We start from the raw sequence: 18,130 nt of genomic DNA, 5'->3' as shown, positions 1-18,130 counted from the left end.
GGTCGCGGGGCCCTCCGCGTCCACGGCAATCGACGCTGGAAGTAGCACCGGCAGGCAGCGCAACGCCACCGCCTCCACTGGGACGAGAGACAGAGAGCACAACCCGATCGCACTCCCCGCCGGATCTCGTCGCACCGTGGTGTCCCACGAAGAGCGTACAACGACGCATCAGATGAGCAGACAGACGCGACACAAGAAAGAGGTCCCTCTTCGCAGGGACGGACGCGCACTCACCTGCCGGCCTCGGAAGGAGGCACAAGGAGCGGGCACAGGGGAGGGCGGCCGCTTCATGTTCGCTTGCCGGCGCGTGTGGCAGGGCCAAGAGAAAGGCAGAGAAGAGGCGGGACCGGACTCTAGTTGTGCAATCGCCGCTGCTCTATGATACCACAGAAGCAGCAACCTCACTAGCGGCAACCGCGCCTGTCAAGGGCGCACACACACTTACAATTCGTGTCCTATGCTGTCCTCTCTCGTGTCCTGTGCGCTTCCCCTCCGGCTCCTCTGCATCCATCGAAGAAGTGCGGCGTGCAGCGTGAGCTGATGCGGGTGAAGGCGGCAAGCGGTGCTCGCGCTCGCCCGTTTTGGGTGTGGTTATAACGCCGCGTCCGCGCCGCTCAGCCAACGCTCCGCGTTGACGTCCACCTCTGCATGCCGCTTCTCCACACGAAACGCGATCCCGAGAGAGTCGCAGAACTGGTGCATGCGGCGCGTTGCGCTGCGCGCCATTAATGTGGCCGACACGCCGGGACGGCCAAAGCGACCGACCCGGCCGCACCAGTGCGCGTACTCGAGTGCGGTGGTCGGCTGGGCGAGAATGACAACGTGGGTCAGGTGCGGCAGATCCAGTCCACGCACGTTGTTGCAGTTGCACGTGATGAAGCAGCGCCGCGGCGGCCGTAGAGGAGACGACGAGGCTGTCAGCGAGTCTGCCGCACATACTGCCGGCGATGCCGCCAACGGTTTCGGTGTCGGCGCCTGTGACGCACTCGCCGTGGCGTGTACGGGTGCCGCCGTCGCGTTCACCTCGCGCTCGAGTCGTCGAAAGAGAGTGGAAGGCTGCGGCGCAGAGGAGGGATAGTCCACATCACCGTCCAAGGCTTCAGCCTTTCGCACGGTGCGCTGAATGAACTTGCGCGTCTCGGCACGGCGCCGCTGCTGCTGCTGAGCCTGCACTGTGGAGTCCAGCCGTTCCACGAGGTAGTCGGTGCACCGCGCGTTATCTTGTGAGCCGAGGATCCGCAGCGCATCCGCTTGACCCGGGAGAAGGACGTGGCTGATAAAGTCCTCCACCTTGGCACAGTCCGGCAGAATGAGGAGAATGTAGTCCCGATGCTCTGCAGCGGCGGCGCTTGTGGGGTCCGACGATTCGCCATCCCCTGCTTTGCCCTCGCCGGAGCGCAGCGGGTGCAGACTGGGGCACGTCGCAGCGAGCACCTTTGCGAGACACTGTCGCTGCTCCTGTTGGGTGTCAGCCGTGTAGAAGAGATGCCGAATGCCATGCGGCACGGCTGCGCGTGAAACCGTGTCCGAGACAGCGGCCAGTCGCGTGGCCGACTCCTTCGCCTCCTCAAACACCCGCGCTGTGCGGTCCGCCAGCAGATTCTTCTTCATGTAACGCCGGATGTGATTCACCGTTGACCCGGCCAGGGTGGCACTTGTCAAGACCACCTGCACGGGGGCCTGATACTTGGTGTAGCGAAACAGCTCTTTGAGCAGCAGATTGCCGGCGGCGCTCGGTTGCGTCGACGGCATCACCTCGTCCACCTCGTCCACCACAATGAGGTCGACCGTGGACAGGACCGGCGTGAGGGAGAAGGAGTAGCCTTTTCTGTTTTTGCGCTGCTCCCGCTTCTGAATGGCAGAGCGGCGGCGCTTGTAAAAGCGCCAGAGCACGTCCGGCGTCGTGGCCACGATGTACGGTCGGTTGTCGATGGTGCCGACAATCTTTCGTGTCTGGTTCTCATCCCGTACGATCTCCTTCGTCAGTCGGCGGTACACGTGCTCCTCAGTGAGGTTGCTCGTGGCGGCGAAGACCAGGCGATCGTCGTTTGGGTACCACCACATCTCCTGCAGCCACCTCTCCACTTGCCAGCACAGATAGTCGTTGCTGACAAGGATGATGGTAGAGAGGAGCTTCATGGGTCCATCGCGCATGAGTCGCGCAACGACGCCGAGACACAACGCAAATGTCTTTCCCGTGCCGGTGGGGGCGCAGACGGCGACGTCCTGCGTGGCGTACATGTGCTGCAGGATACGTGCCTGCGCAACAGTGAAGCCCTGAAACGATGAGGAGGAAGACGCCGAAGATGTCGCGGCGGCGGCCGTCGTGGAGAGGCTACGGTTGGTGTCGAGGAAGCGGTGCTCCAAGTACCAGACGAGCTGGGCCGGGAGCCCCATGCGCTCGGGGGCGACGATGGCCACCGGCTTCTGTGCTATATCCTCCGGGTTGTGCGTCGAGAGAGCCGTGCTATCCAGCAGCACATCGCTGAGACACGTCACGTCGCGCAGCGGGGCTGGCCGCTTGGCAGTGAAGAGCACTGGGCGGCTGTCAGCAGTGCGGAGGTCGGTGAACTCCTCGGGTACGTCCCGGAAGCGCAGCGGCAGCCGCTTCTCCGGACGCCACCGCAGCAGGGGGCACTTGCGAAGCATCGTGAGCTGCACTGCACAGGCAGCGGCCTTTTTTTCTGCTGCTTTCCTTCGCTATCAAGCCGAACGTCAGAGGTGCGCCGTCGCCGCCTCCGCGGCGCCGTCTGCGCTGTGGGAAAGGGGAGTGGCACTTTCACAGCGAGATCGAGTGCGCCAGAGACGCGCACACGCACCAACAGCAGGCGAGAGACTGAGAGGAGAGACAGACCCAGTGCGCACGCTCAGCCTCCGGCACAACTGTGCGGACGTGAGTCGAAACGAACGGGATAAGGTGAAGCCCCGAAAAAGGCGAGGAGGGAGCCGGAGATCGGCTTTTTAGGCGTAGTGAGGTGCAGACTGAGCGGAAGATGAGAGAGGAAACAAGGCTACGTACAAGGTGGATGCAACAGTCAGTGCGCGTGTGCGTACGCGTCTGCACAAGTTTTGTGCCCCAGCGCGGTACATCTGCTATCAGAGTGCGTCTACGCCCACTGGGTGATGCCTTGCATGGGAGGAAAGAAGTGAAGGGCACAGAGAGAGACGCGCTAGTGGGGTTTGCGTTTCACTGCAGGGTGGGAGGGCAGGGCTTGTGTGCGTTCAGCGAGGTGGCCTGCAGCGAGGGGAGCGCGCCAGACAAGAGGCAAGGACAAGATACGCGCAGAGGCTAGCAACAGCCACGCTCTCGCCAGCTGTAGGCTCCGTGTACAGCTATCTCTCGTACTCGACCTACTAGCACGCGTCCTTCGTGCACACGACGATGACGTACGTCGATCGGTGCAGGAGGCTACAGCAGCGCACGCAGTGTAAGAAGGGGGACATGCGGAGGTGGTGCATGGCATGCCAGTTGCGGAATCCTGATGCACAGGCGCTCTTGTCCATCTGCTTGCGTTGCGTCGTTTCAATACTATTTATTCCGGCAAGTAATGGTTCGGTGGAGTGTCCTAGATGTGCTACTATTAGTATCGTCGCTTCTCGTTCAGCAGTCACCTCGGCAAGGCAGGCAGAGAGGGAGGGAAGGGGAAGAGGGGCTTGCAAATGTGTAAAGCGCGGCAGCCAGCCGGCAGGTGAGGAGTACGTGCACGTGCGCGGCAGTCCCACGGTGCCACGCACCGACTGCGTCCGTCGGGTGTTTGATACCTCGCCATTCTGGCCCTTCCTTCCTCGTGTGAGTCGCCTCCACGTTCTATTCTGCATCCTCCTCGCTCGTCTCAGGTGTCTCCATGGAGACAGACGCCTCGGCGGCCACATCCTCGCCAGCATCCTCCACCGCCTCATCCGCGTCCTCGGGGGCGGCGTTGACGGGCATGTCGCTGCCGGGCTGCCACTGCGGGCAGCGGTACCGCATCACCTCCAGGGTGGCGCAGCCGTGATACACGGCACCGGCGCAGGTGATATTGAGCGCGGACATGTCTCAGTAATGGTATGTAGGCCGAAGAAACGCACAAGATAGGGGGACGACGACGCACTTCGGTGGAGGATGGATAACTTGATCACGTCAGCTGGGGACACGCACAAAGCCTTCGTCGGCGTCTTCAGATACGTGTGTGTGCGTGTGTGTGTCGAGCGATGATGCCGGGGAATGGGATAGAGGGAGCGGTTTTGCTCAGAGAAAATGAACGCACAGGAGAGCAAGCGAGGAAGGAAGCGGAATAGAGGGGAGGGAGGGAGGGAAGCACTCAACGCACACTCCTGCGGACGAGTTGTGAAGAATCCGTTCACTCGGAGGCAATGCGAGGGCTGTGCAAGCATCCACAGGAAATGTTGCCTTTGTTTTCTTGCAGTAGTCTTTTTCCTTCCGCTGCTCACGCAGAGCTGTGTCTGTCTGCACGCACTAGCGTCATCATCAACGATTGGGAGCTGCGGAGAAGGGGTGCAGACACACACACACACTGCCCCCTCCCTGCCCAACCAGCTTGTACACAGCATCGGCCACCCTACGTGGCCACCTCCGTGCAGAGAGAGAGAGGCGACGGCACCTCCCTCTCACAACGAGGACGACAGCGATGTTTTTTTTTTTGCTTCTATTTTTCTCCTTCAACGTGTTCACTCTGCCAAAAAGCATCCGCAGAAACCTCACCCCTTCCACCTCTAGCCCTGCGACAGGGCCTCATCGCGCCGTGCGAGGCAGCCGTAGACGCGCCCGTTCCAGCAATGCGCCAACTCCGTCATCGGAAAGCACAGTCTCCACCGCAAGTGTTGCCGACTCTGCTTTTTGCGGGCCGTCGCGTGGCGCGCCTCCCGTGGTGGGACCGGCTCCCCACACCAGCGGGCAGTGTGAGGGGCGGGCGCGATGCGCTCGAGTCACGGTGGCACTTCGCCCATCATGTGGGTCGCACAAGCCGGTTCGCTGTTGCACGTCTTCCCGACGCAACGCCCGTCAAGGACCTCACCGCCGGCATTCGCAGTAGCGATACATCCAGCTGACCTCCTCCCTACCTCGTAGGTGCTTGGCCTTCTCACCACCAGAAGCGGTTCGGCATGGGCATAGATAGGGGGAAGGGTACTGAACCCTGGGATTCCACGCACGGAGACGGATAGTGCGTCCACCCGCCCCTTGTCGATCACGAGAGCGAGAAAGCGAGGGGCACGGAAGCATCCCACCTCATGCATCAGCGCGCGAAAGCACAAAGTTTCCCCATCATGCACGAGTGCACCATTTCGGTCACACCGCACTCGTGGCAAGGCGGGAGGGGGGAAGGGGGCACCGAGCACACCGACGAAAGCAATCAAAAAAAAAAGTGGGCGTCAATAAACGTGCAGCGCCCAACAGAGTGCAGCGAGAGGAAGAAAGGCGCAGGATGCCGCGGCGTACTCTCCTCTGCCTCTCTTCTTCCTCTCCAGGTCCAGCAGCGCGTTTCCTGAGCTGAAGCAGCCAGCGCAGACACGAACCCACAATAATACACGCATGATGCGTGCATGCAGAGCTGATGCGTGTTCCGCCGGTACCTACTATTGATAAAGGTAGTCAAAGTACTGCCAAGGGATCAGCGGGGCCTGCACCGACACCTCCGCAGCAGAGGTGTAGAAGTCAAAACTCTCGCCTGTGGCGCCCTGCGCCTCGGCCACGACGCCGGCGCCAAGGTACGCCTCCGGCATCGCCGCGTCGGCTCGCATGGCGTTCATAAAGTGCCGCCCAGCCTCCTGCAGCCGATTGTGGCGAGTGTCAGACGGCAAGTCGAGCTGCGAAGCCTCCAGGAGGCGCGTCACACCAAGCAGCGTGTGCCCCTCCTCGTGGTTTGGGCATGCCTCCACCGCCGCCAAAAGCGTCGACGCAACGGCATCGAACAGCCTCGACGGCAGCAAGCGCTGCATCGCCGAGCCGGGGAAGAGCGAAAACGAGCCGCGCACCTTATCTGCAACGCCGGAGGTGAGTGGCAGGCCGGCAACCATGCGCGCCAGCTCAGAAGAGGCGGCGGTGTTGAAGTCCAGGGTGCCTAGTAGGTTCACATCACGTACCAGTGGCACAGACGGGCCGCCGCCGTGATGCACCTGCTGCCCCGCGATGGCCTCCCTGAGGCGGATCAGCGAGAGCCGCGCCTGGCTGCACTGCAGGTCGGCGAAAGAACGCCGATACAGCATCTTGCTCTGTGCAACGGCGGCCGTGCCCGCCTCTATGGCGACCTCCGCCACCGTTGAACATCCGAGTCGCGTGGCAACGTGACTCAGCAGTGCCCAGTGCCCCACAACGCGCCGCTTCAGCTCGCCGGAGGAGTGCTTCGGGCCCCCTTCCACGTCCTCGTCGGGCGCGCAGTGCGTGCACAACCCTTTCAGTGACTTCTTTTTCAGTGCGGCCGTCGCTGCGCTGGCGGCCTCGTCGCCGAGCGTTGCGATACGCGCCATGGCCACCGCTAGCTCCTCCGCGGCCGCGTCCCTGCCGTGCCCATCAGTGGGCTCTGGCAGCCGGCACTTTTGCTGCACCACCGCGTGGACGACAATTGCCACCACGTCGTTCGGGTACCCATTCAGCAGATGCATGACGGCCGTGTTAGCGTCATCGTAGTCGCCCTCCGCGGCGTGCAGGAGGGTCAGAAGCAGCAGCCCCATGTAGCTCTTTGGGTTGTGCTGAAGTACCACCATCAGCTGATTGCGGGCATTGTCCGCGGCGCCAACGCCGACGAGCATCCACGCCATGCGCAGTACGTACCCAGCATCCTCTTCGGGGAGCGTCTCGCGCTCCAGTATATCTCTGCTTGCTGCGGTGATTACGGTAAACGCCGTCTGAAAGGCCGCGGCGCGGCTGTTGATGTCGCAACTCGTCATCCCCCACCGCACACAGGCCATCGCCAGCGTGCAGGCAGTCATTGGGCAGCGGTACGCCTCAACTGCGGCACGAGCCAAGCGAACGGCGGACTCGGCCGCGGGAAGCCGGTGCGCCTCTGCTGCAGCCACCGCGGCCGCCGTGAGCAAGTACGCGGCCTGCAGGCGCTCGGTCGATGGAGGCTCCTCCTCGGCGGCAGCGACAACGCTCTGAACAACGTCGTCAGAGGCCGCGCTGCCTTCCACTGCATCAGGTGCATCGCCACCCTCTTTGGCGCTGTACACGGCAGCCTCCGCCTCCGCCACCGTCGGCGCCTTGGACTGGGCGCTGGCGCGGATCTTGGCGTCCTCCTCTAGCAGCATCTTCGCGGCCTCCTCACACACCATCAGCACGCGCTCCTCTGCCTCAACGTTGCCGCCGCTGGCGATGAGAAGGTGCGAGGCAAGCTGTAGCCATTCCAGAGCACTTGTCGGTGCCCACGGCTTGACCGCACTCGCCGAAGACTTTCCTTTGTCATTTGAGGGCGTCAGGGGCTCCGGCGCGCACAGCGGCTCCAAGAAGGATCGCTTCGCGTGTATCTTCCTTGGCTTCTCGGCAGACATGGCGCACGCTCGTGGATGTATGTGTTGTACGTGTGTGCTGGCGAGTGCGTGGGAAGGGATGCGGCCACTCACGCACGGCCGATCAACGCGGTACGTCTGTGCGCAGACGCCTGCATGCACGTGCGCGTGTGAAGAAGGCCCTCTTGGTGTGTGGTCCCGGTTCAGACACCAGAGCCACCCCACCCCCAATATACGCGCAACGACCACAGGCAAGGGAAACGAACGAGGGCGCGCACAAATGAGCGGGTGCGTGGTGATGGCGAATGTTGGCGTGTGAGAGGTCACGCCGCTGTAGTGGTGACGGGTGAGGACGGTGAAAAAGCGGCACGTGCGCGTCAGCGAGAGAGAGAGGGCCGTCATGAAGGAGGAGGATGGATAGCGTGGAGAGAGAGAAGGGCGCGCGGGTGCAGGCGCTGGCGCGCGCACGGCTGTAAGACAGGTTATACATCAGCCATTGCCGGCGTAGCTGAAGGCGCACGCACACGGCTCCCACTCCGTGACGTGGTTGCCTGTGCGCCACACGGGCAGACACGCGCCCGCACAGAGAGAGAGAGAGACAGGGAACGACCAACTAGGGGGAGGCAGCGCCCGGCGCTGTGAGCCCGCCCGTCCTTATCCTCCGCCGTCATCTGCCGCTTTCTCGGATGGCCCCAATGATCATGGCGAGCATCCGCATGGCGGTAGCGCGACACATTCTGTCCCGTGTCGCCCGCTCATCCTCGCCCCACGTGAGCATTCCCTCTCGCTTCCTCCTCCAAGTGAGGGGAGAGTTGATGTGCTTCCAACGCCGTCTCCTCCTCCTGCTTCCTGGCGGTAGTCCTTTACCGGTAGTGGAGATCCTCGAGACCCACGCTTGCTGGGCGCTGCACGCTCCCTGTCACGCAAATGCGGCTATTGGTGTGCGCTTCACAACGCACGAGTGCCCGCACGCACTACATCCAAATTATTCTTCCTCCAGCCACATACGGGCTCTGCCACCCTCCCCGCCCCTCCATCAGACCCAGATACGCTCGTTCAGCGTGACGTCGGGCGGCACCTGATCTGGCATAGACTGCATGCGCACCTCCCCGCCATCCTCGAGCGCCACCACCTCCAGCCGCTCGTTCACCACGCCACTGATGAGAGAATAGCCGCGGTAGAGGGTATTGTGCACCGCCCGAGAGAGGTTCAGTGCCTCCTCCACGGATGCCATGCGCACCAGTACGCAGCCAGTGAAAGCGCCAGACAAGTCGTCCACGGAGAGCCGCATTTCCGCGACGGTGCCGTACTGCTGCAGCAACACCTTCAGCTGGTCCTCCGTCGTCCAGTAAGGGAAGCCGTCGAGAACAACGTCCGGTACGAAGCCCTCCAAGTCGTCCTCTGCGCTGTCGCCATCGCTTGTGGGGGAAGAAGACGAGTCAGAGCTGCTGCTGCTGCTGCTGGCGCTTCTGCCTGCACCCTTCCCACTGACTTCCTCCTCTGATGATGGCGTGGACGACGTGTCGTCGGCAGCGATGCCGAGGATGGAGCGGCGCTTCATCTTCCGCTCGTGCCGACGACGCCGCGCACGCGCGCGCTTGCGCCGCTTCTCGGCCGCTGCGGAGGAGTGCGCAGCAGCGGCTGCAGCGGCCGACGCTTCACTCGCGACGGCGCGAGGATCGGCGTGAAGCCGCCACACAAACGCGTGCCGCCGCATCCAGTTGTTGACGTCTGCCAAGCAATGAGTGTTGCTGCCACCGCCCGCGGTCGCGTCGTGGAGGGCTATGCAGACAAGCTCCTTGCAGTACGCATGGCGCACCGCGTACAGCGCGTTCTGATGGGAATCAACGGTGATGATGAAGTCCTGCACGTAGAGCGTGTAGCCCGACTCAGTGGACGGGAAGAGGTGAAGCAACGCCTCCGTGGCAGTCTCTCCAAGGTACTGCACGTACTGCTGCACAGGTATCCGCTGTAGTGGTGTAACATCCACCTGGCCGTAGCGGCCAAAGTACGGGTTCAGCGACTCCTCATTGAGCTGATGTGGGTGCACCATGCGTACGTAGAGGTGCGCTGTTTCGCCGAAGTGCGGGGCCGTGCGGTCTGCGTGCGCCGTCGCCGCAGTTGGGCGGATAAAAAAAAGAGCCCTCGACATCACGCCCGTCACGGCAGCCGCCGCGGCTGCCGTCGGTGGATGTGCAGGCTTGCTGGCCGGGGAAGCGCTGCCGGATGCTCTTCCGGATGGCGCGTCCTCTACCACCCGTGGTGTTAACAGCAGCTCGGACGGTGTCGTAGTGGCGATGGCCGGGCCCGCGCGCTGCGGAGTCATGGAAGCTGGTGTACCTTCAAGACTCCCCGAAGGGGCGACGTCAGCCCCTTGCGTTGGGGTGCCCAGCTCCAGCTTGCTCAGCGGAGCGGCAGCAATGAGGCGGGATGCGCAGCTCACTCGATCGGTGTGGTACTCCGGGAACGAAAGAAAAGCGAGAACCAGGCGCATGCTGTCGACCTGGTAGCGCCGCGCAACAGGCGCTTCTCCCGTGGCGCCCGCGCTGGCGTTGAAGCGGCGGTTTAGCGACAGCAAGACCACACGCACCAGCTGCCGCACAGCAGGGTGGAGTGACTGGTAGAACATCGGGTAGCACATCACTTGCGAAACAAAAACATCGTACAGTTGCGGCAACATGTGCAGCTGGCGTGCCAGCTGGTAGTTCTGAAGATCGGCGTCCGCCAAGTCCATCGTTTCTGGCCTTTGGGTGCGATTTCCTGTGCCGTTGTGAGCTCCTTTTTTTTTTCGTATCTGCTTCGGGTGATCTACACGCGCGTTTCTACCCACCAGCGAAACGGGAGCTGTCGATGCCTAAGCGAGCGCTTCCCTTTCCTTTGCAGGCGTGAGAGACAGAGGGGGAGGGGGGTGGGGCAGAGATGGAAGAAGCGAGAGTCGCGCCGAGGGCTGCACCGCCAGGAGTACAGTGCGTCCTACTCAGGAGCACCGCGATACGCATATATGTTGTGCTTGTGTACGGGCGACAGCGCGGAGCCGCGGGCCCTTCCAGCCTCCGGCACCGCCACGTGGAGGCATGCAGACGGTCGCACGGGCGGGGCTGACCCTCAAGACACGGCCGGTCGAGGCACAACGGCAGACAAGAGGCCACAAGGTCGCGGGGCCCTCCGCGTCCACGGCAATCGACGCTGGAAGTAGCACCGGCAGGCAGCGCAACGCCACCGCCTCCACTGGGACGAGAGACAGAGAGCACAACCCGATCGCACTCCCCGCCGGATCTCGTCGCACCGTGGTGTCCCACGAAGAGCGTACAACGACGCATCAGATGAGCAGACAGACGCGACACAAGAAAGAGGTCCCTCTTCGCAGGGACGGACGCGCACTCACCTGCCGGCCTCGGAAGGAGGCACAAGGAGCGGGCACAGGGGAGGGCGCGCGAGGGTTCGTCGCCGGCATCCTCATGGCCGAGGCACGCCTTCGCTACCGTGCGTTTGTGAGCGTCAGTGGGCGAAGCGGCGCCGGCGCTCAGGGCACATTCAAACCCCCCGCCTCCTTCTTCACGTAGAACGTATTTCTCGCATCGGTTCGCGCACGGACGACGGTGTACGTGGACGGGAGGGAGGTGGAATGATCCGAAAAAAACAAAAAAACTGGAGGGGGAGGGGGGCGGGTGGAACACGAAAAGGCAGTGGAGAGGAGAAAGGCGTGCCACACCAACAGCGGAGGGCGAAGAAGCAAAGAACGCAAGGGGGGGTGGCAGCGCACAAGGGTAGGCGTGCGCTCCGCATGAAGAAAAGGGCATCTGTCTGCGCGCTGTCGGCGTCTGACGCCGCTGAGCCAAACGAGGCAGGCGAAGACCTGTAAAGACAGAGGAGAGGAGAGAGGCACACGGGCGCGTGGCCACGGCTGACCGTACTATCTGCCACCATGATTCCCTCTCGCCTCTCTACTGATTGGCCTATCCACCCTCGCTTTTCCCGCCCCCCACCCCTCTGCACAGAATGAGAGACGTACCACCCTGACGCCTTTTCGCCCGTATGTGGCGAAGGGAGATGAAGGGTTGTCAATCGCGCGTGAATGCGCGCTCTGTTCCGCGTCGGATTTCGTCATGTTCTTTAAGAGCGTTACGCGAGAGTTACACGGCGTACAAGAAGACGCGGGCACCTAAAAAAAAGGCCGCGGCGACATGCCGAAGCACTAGCAACCAGACAGACGCGTCTGCCGCGGGCAGCCACGTCCCCTCCCTTAGCGTGCGCGCGGCATCGACGTTCCACGGAGCACACCGCCTCGGCTATATGAGCACGCATGTGCCCGCACGCGTCTACCAGCGAGAGGGAAGAAGCAGCCGTCACACCGGAGTTTCAGCGGTACTATCCGTACAGAGCCTTCCGCATTGCGCCAGAGGCCGCTGTCCACTGCTGAGCGGCGGCCGTCAGCGCCTGCGCAAGCAACGGGCAACGGCCGGTGTGGTGCACGCTAACAATCCGTTCCGCCTCGTCCACGACCACTGTAATAAGGCCGTCCGCAATATGCTCCTCGATGGCCGTGGTGTCTGCCACGAGCCGCACTTGAGCGCCCGCCAAGAACCCGAAGGTGCACGCCACCGGCATGCAGGAAAGCTGCACCTGGCGTCCCTCGATAACGTCGCCATTGGGCAGTCGCGTCCGCGGCAGGTGCAGTTTATGGAGCGCGGCGAGGGCTGCGTGGAGACTGCCGGCGCGCAGCCCGCCGTCAAAGCTCAAGAGAAGGACGCTCACGTTCAGCGCCCAGCACGCCTCGCCCTCGTAGATGCTCAGCTGGCTCAAATCAAAGCAGCCGTCCAGCACGGTGCCGATGTGGCCCTCCAGCTGCCGTAGCGGCAGATCGGCGTTGCCGCTCGCAATCATGTACTGAAAGGAGCGGTAGTTGGTGCTTGTTCCACCGCCACTCAAGTGCTCGACAAACGGTGCCTCAACATGCACATTGAGTCGGCCGGCAGCCGGGTGCTCGGGGCGAGGAGGGCCCAGCAGCCCCTGCACAGTGCACTGAATGCACGTTCCGTACGCGTCCGTGTACATGACCGCGGCAAGGCTTTTGCCATCGGACACGGTGTAGGCGCTGGCCATGTTGCTGCTTGCGGGGCTTTGCAGGCTTCCGTCCATCCCACCAGCCACGGCAGCGCCGCCAACGCGCTCCTCGCGTACAATGGCGGGTAGGCGGCATTCGTCGAAGGCGCGCTTGTCAATCCGCTCACCTCTTGCAAGCAGGCGGGACGCATGCGCGCTGTAGGCCTTCAGCTCGACCGAGCCTGTGTTGGGTGCGAGAGACATCTTTGCGCGCCGCTGCAGAGTGGCCGTAGATGCACAGAAAAGAGCCCCGGGGCAGTGGAAGAGGGACTACGTGCGACGCACTGTGAGGGAGGAAAAAAAAGGAAGTAAAGAGCACGGCGGTGCACGAAAAGACGGAAAGAGTAGAGTCGGGGTTGCGGAGGGGTGGAAAAGCAGAATCGTTTTTTTTTATCGGCTCAGATCAGTGATGCTCTTTGTGGCGCCAGGGCACATGAAATCACACTTGCCTCCACACCTCTCCCACACTGCTTACATAATGCCCGTCGCCACTGCTCCGCGCACATGAGGTGAGAAGAGGGCAACGCAGCAGAGTCGGACGCCAAAAGCGCGGCCTGTCCATGTGTGAGGTTTGCCTGATGTGCATGCAAAGTTGCCAATAGACATCATCGCTCCGTCGCGACTGATCAAAAACCGTGAGAAGCGTGAAGGAGAGAGAGCCTGCACGCCTGTAGTGTGCACGCTTCCGCTTCTTCGTTGCTTGCCACCTCACTTTCACACAGCTGGGCTACGAAACCAACAGCACAAGCGAAAATATATATGAAGCAATAGGGGAGGTACGAAGAGCAGTGACACACGCACGTGAGAACACATCAGCACGGACAATCTCACCCACGCTTCGATTCCGACCCGCACATTCGAGCGTATACCGTTGCGCCGACACACAGACACATATGCGAATACATGCACAGCTACACGCGCATCTGCTGAGGGAGAATGGAAAAGGGGGAGAGGGAACAAAACACACGAAAACAGAAAAACAAAGGAAGCCCCTGGTTCTACGTTGATGTGCGTGTGTGTTGGAATGAGTTATGAAAAAAACATGAGCATACATGTGGGCATGCACACACGTGCAGGCGTACACACACGCGGGAAACCGCATGCTCTGGGAGGGGGTGTTTCGTCTGCCTGCTAGCGGAGGTGATGCTCTGCACCTTGTACAAAGAGAGGCGGCGGTGAGGGTCAGTGGCCTGTGCGAGTGTAAAGGAGTGCATGCACGCGTGTTATGCCACGATACAACGCACGCAGAACACTGCAAAACAGGAGAAAGAGAGAGGGGAGGGGCAGAGAGAGTGAAGATCCTGGTGAGCGCAAGGGAGGCCCGAATAGGAAGATGGGCAGCGCGTGGGGGGAGGGAGAGGGCAGGTAAGACAAAGGAGCCCGCGGAGGGGACGCAGACAAAAACGTGCACACACACACAAAGAGAGAGAGACATGCATTTAAATGTATACATATACCTGTGTGTGTGTGTGTACACATGCGCACACACTGTGAGAGAAAAGCACACCTACGCAAGACACGTGCACGCACACACACACACACGTATGCTCACGCCACATGACGGCAAAAAACCAGCGCGGGCGAGAGTCTGACGACGACAACGGAAAAAAAAAATACAAAAAACAAGGGCGCGGAGAAGGAAAGCAAAAAAAAAAGAGAAGGTCGACTGCGGGCGCTGGCCTATCCCATATGCAGCTCGCCCATGCAGACGCGTTAGCAAGAAATGGAGTCGCTCGTATTCCTTCCGGTGGTGCACTTGCGATTCTCGCCCACGGTGTCCAGAGGCAGCAAGAGGGCGCGGAGAGACACGTGCGGGCAACCACACGTGAACATCAATGCCCGTACGCATCCGCATGCATGGCGAGGAATACGCGCACAAGCGAACACACATACCCAACACGTCCGCTGGCGTTCATCGTCCTTGAAGCCAAAAAAAAAAAAGAAAAAGATGAGCCAGACGCGCCCAGAGACGCTCATAAACGCAACGGGAAGTGAGAGAACGAACCTGTCTGGGGCTCGGCGCCAGATCGCAAGCCCAGACAGGGAGAGAGAGAAAGCATCGCGGCAAAAATGAACGCAGCAACTACCATCCATGCGCCTGAGACACACACACACGCCTCACCCACTACTCCCTGCTCTCGGCTCTAGCCCTTTCTTTTTCTGGCTCCCCCCCCTACTTGCCCTTTCGCCTCATCCCTACATCTACCTCCCCCACTCTTGATCACACACGAGTTACAGCTTGTGCCCGCACTCGGTGCAAAACTTCTGATCGGAGTCAGAAATTTTGCAGCCGCAGCCCCCGCAAAACTTCGCTTTGCCCGTCGCAGCGCTTTCGACGGCCGGCGCTGCCGGTGTCAGCTTCGCACGCCTTGGGGTCGCTGCACCCGTGCTCGGCGGCACCGGCAGCGTCCCGCCCTTCCGCGCCGCCAAAGGCTTGCTTCGATCGATACAACAGTCCTCGTGCTTCTGCACCCTCTCTAGCAGAAATTTGCGCCCGCAGTACGTGCACGGCACGAGATCCGCCTCCGTCGACTGCCGCTGCAAATTCAGCCGCGACGGCACGTTCTTGAAATGGGATACGTTATTCAGCCGAATCTTTTTAGCGATGTTGTGCTCCCCCTCCGCGCCACCCTCAAGGCCGCCGCGCACGGCGAGGTCATGCTCGGTAGCGGGGTTGTAGTGCACATTTGTCCCGAAGGAGTCTTCGGCTTGTTTCTCCTCTGTCACCCCAGACGCGTCCGCAGCGCGCACAGTGCTAGGCGTGCCGTGCCCTTGCGGTTGACTGCCAGCCGCGCTATCTCGCCAAGTACTCTGTGAGAGGGGCGCGTTGCCGGCGCCGTTGCTGCCGCTGCCGTTCGCGTGCGCATTTGTGCCCGGGGGCGAGGAGGTGGGCGGCGGCGCCACGCTCGGCTCCATCAAAGCCGGTCGGTTCGGCGCCGAGGAGCCAAGCATATCCGGGTCGGCACCCGTCATTGCCACGAAGGAGAGGCGCTGCTCGGTGTCGGCACGCGGCGAGGGCGGATTCGTGTCCTCCACATCCATCTCAACCACCAACTCGATTACGTCGCGGCTCGGTGCCTTGGGAGCTGCGGCTGCACCGTTCGGGGCGTTACCAGCGAGGACGCGTGTGTTCGACTCGCTCCCGGCGCGGCCCGGATTCCGCGACGACGACGCGTTGGTGGGCGGCATCTGGTCCTCCGCGTTCTCCTCGTTCGGGAGGGTGTAGCTCGACATGGTGTGGTCTGACGGCTTGGGAGAGGGGTCGGCACCACGGGCCACGTCACCCGCGCCGGCGTTTGCGGGTACCTTGTACGCACTTGCCGCCCTGATGCGTCTGTCCTTCGCCGAGACGGGAGAGGCGCTTGTAGTCGGCGCCGACGGCGTGGCAACGGGAGGAGCAACACGGGAGGCGGCTGTTGGGATCGGCTTTGCCGTTTTTCCAGGCCTACAGCTCTTCAGGTGAACCTGCAGACGGTCTGGTAGGAACGTGCGGCCGCAGTTAGGGCAGGGCGAGAGCGCCGTGTCGTTGAATGCTTCCATCTGCAATTGGTTGTAGAGCTCCACGTCATTCAAAGGTGCCTGCCTCCCAAATCCGCCGCCGCCAATGCGACCGGTGCAGGAGTAGCCGCCTCCTGTGGCGGGCCCACCAGCGGCCTCCGCGTTCGCCGTGCGCGCCTTCATCATTTTCCCGTGCTCCTTCGGGCTCAACGGCTTCGGGCCGCGAATAGCCGGGTCACCACGCTCCCAGACAATCAGTCGCTTCAGGTAACACTGGGGTCGGTGAATGTCAATGCTGGCGGTGCCGAACTGCCGCCCGCACAGGTAACAGATAATGAATTTGGGTGCCTGGCCAACGCTGCGGCGCTGCCCCTTCGCCTTTGACTTTCCACCCAGCGCGGGGCCGAGCATGCTCTCCTCGGCCTGACGGTGCTTGCGCTCGTTCTCCAGCAATTGCTGCAGCCCGCGCGTCACAATCAGATCTCTGCCGTCCGCCTTTCTAGTGTCGGTGCTGGCCAGATGTGTGGCGGAGCGTGGTGTGGTGTTCAGCGATCCGCCCGCGCGCGGCACAACAACGCTGTTGCTGCTGAGCCCACCGGGCCCAGCGGGCTGCCGCGTTGTGCTCATCGCAAGCGTGCAAGGTGCTATTTGGAGTTTCTACTTGGTCGGATGCGGAAAAAGGAGGGTAATCTTCGATACCTGTTGCTACCCCCCGCGCCCCGCGGACCGCCTACGATCTTGCTTTGTAGGGTGAGTGTGAGTAAGGGGAGTGTCGTCGGCGTGCAGCAGTGCGTTTGGAAACCTTGCCCTTCTGCGACCCCCAGGCGTATGTCTCCTGAGGAGCGCTTGTGCCGGTACTCAGAGTGGAGCAAGTAATGTCCGGTGCACTCGGACGCCGAATATTCGCGTGCTGTCCTGCTCAGTGGAAGGAAGTGTATGCTCTGCAAGACGATGGGCCCCCTCACCGCCCCGCACACATATACAGAGGATTTTAGGTACGTGGCGCACGCAGAAGGAGTCAGATGGTGAGCATATGCAGAGAAAAGGCAGAGTGGGAGACGACAGACGGCAGGAGAGGAAGAGAGCAGAGTTGCGGTCGACTGCTCGCGCTCGTCCGCTGAAAAAGAGAGCCGACACCTCTTGAAAAGGGAGAAGGGCGGCCCTGTGTGTGTGTGTGTCCATCAGCTGCCGTGACAGTGCCCCTCGAGCAGCTGCTTGCATCAACACAGATCGAAGCGGCAAACTATCCTTTTTCTCCACACCTGCCACTCGCCCGATGGCGTCACTCCGAAAAGGGTATGTGCCTTTGAGGCCCTGCTGGCGCCGGTGTCAGAGAAGGAAAGATGCAGTGTAGAGCTGCTGCACCGGCACCGTTGGGGGGGGGGGGGGGGGCGCTCTGCGATGCATCCATGCAAAATGCCCCTCGCCTCACGCGCGCCACCTCCCTTCTTTGCCCGTCTCGTCGTTCGCCTCGGCTCGCAGTTGCAGAGGCGAGGCACAAACCCACGCACATTCGCCAGAGCGCGCACCCAACAGCAAGCACGAGAGAGAGAGAGAGGAAGACAAGAAAGATCAACTTGCTTCAGCGTAAGACACGCTCATATGACAACAACTCACCGTCGTAACCGCTTGTGAACGGCACAGCAGCGCACCCACGCACAATCAGAGGGTGGCTGATTGATGGCGAAGTGACGAGAGTGTGCAGTCGGCACTCACTCGCACGCACGAGTACACGAGATGACGACAGAAAAAGATTCAAGGCGCTTTATATATATATATATATGTACGTGTTAACCTTCCCCTCTGCTGCCCCGCTGGGAACGGTCGCGCTAGCTGGCCTGTCCACTGCCCCTCGCGTCCACTTGCGTCTTCACCTTTTCCATGGGCGGCTTGACGAAAGAGGGAGGGAGAGGTGAAAAGCACAGCGACGACTTTGCTGCGATAGCTGTGCAGCGGTGTCGATAAGTCTGCGAGTGGGTTCATCGCACCAGGAGTGTTGTCGGATGCCGGGCATGGAGGGAAAGCGAGACCGCGCCTGCGCTGACCCCTGCGCCGCTCGCTCCATGTGGCTCGCGAGCATTCGTCG

General features: G+C 61.8%; 5 protein-coding genes across 5 annotated transcripts; all 5 read right to left on the bottom strand.

Annotated features, from left to right (window-relative positions):
* Positions 1–591: 591 nt before the first annotated feature.
* LDBPK_323690 (DEAD/DEAH box helicase, putative) lies at positions 592–2,649 on the bottom strand (the record flags this gene model as incomplete). The annotated part of the gene is made up of 1 exon (XM_003863732.1): positions 592–2,649. One exon carries the CDS (start codon positions 2,647–2,649, stop codon positions 592–594), a length of 2,058 nt encoding a protein of 685 aa, XP_003863780.1.
* A 2,925-nt stretch (positions 2,650–5,574) lies between these two features.
* Positions 5,575–7,485, bottom strand: LDBPK_323680 (hypothetical protein, conserved; the record flags this gene model as incomplete). Its single annotated transcript, XM_003863731.1, has 1 exon — positions 5,575–7,485. The coding sequence occupies one exon, from the start codon at positions 7,483–7,485 to the stop codon at positions 5,575–5,577; it is 1,911 nt and encodes a 636-aa protein (XP_003863779.1).
* Positions 7,486–8,479: 994 nt separating this feature from the next.
* On the bottom strand, positions 8,480–10,177 carry LDBPK_323670 (RNA-binding, protein, putative; the record flags this gene model as incomplete). The annotated part of the gene is made up of 1 exon (XM_003863730.1): positions 8,480–10,177. One exon carries the CDS (start codon positions 10,175–10,177, stop codon positions 8,480–8,482), a length of 1,698 nt encoding a protein of 565 aa, XP_003863778.1.
* Positions 10,178–11,811: 1,634 nt separating this feature from the next.
* LDBPK_323660 (exosome-associated protein 2, putative) lies at positions 11,812–12,750 on the bottom strand (the record flags this gene model as incomplete). The annotated part of the gene is made up of 1 exon (XM_003863729.1): positions 11,812–12,750. The coding sequence occupies one exon, from the start codon at positions 12,748–12,750 to the stop codon at positions 11,812–11,814; it is 939 nt and encodes a 312-aa protein (XP_003863777.1).
* A 2,028-nt stretch (positions 12,751–14,778) lies between these two features.
* On the bottom strand, positions 14,779–16,455 carry LDBPK_323650 (hypothetical protein, conserved; the record flags this gene model as incomplete). Its single annotated transcript, XM_003863728.1, has 1 exon — positions 14,779–16,455. The coding sequence occupies one exon, from the start codon at positions 16,453–16,455 to the stop codon at positions 14,779–14,781; it is 1,677 nt and encodes a 558-aa protein (XP_003863776.1).
* Positions 16,456–18,130: the final 1,675 nt, after the last annotated feature.

Source organism: Leishmania donovani, chromosome 32, assembly GCF_000227135.1.
Source record: "Leishmania donovani BPK282A1 complete genome, chromosome 32".
NCBI classification, from domain to species: domain Eukaryota; phylum Euglenozoa; class Kinetoplastea; order Trypanosomatida; family Trypanosomatidae; genus Leishmania; species Leishmania donovani.
This window is presented reverse-complemented; position numbering and strand designations above follow the sequence as displayed.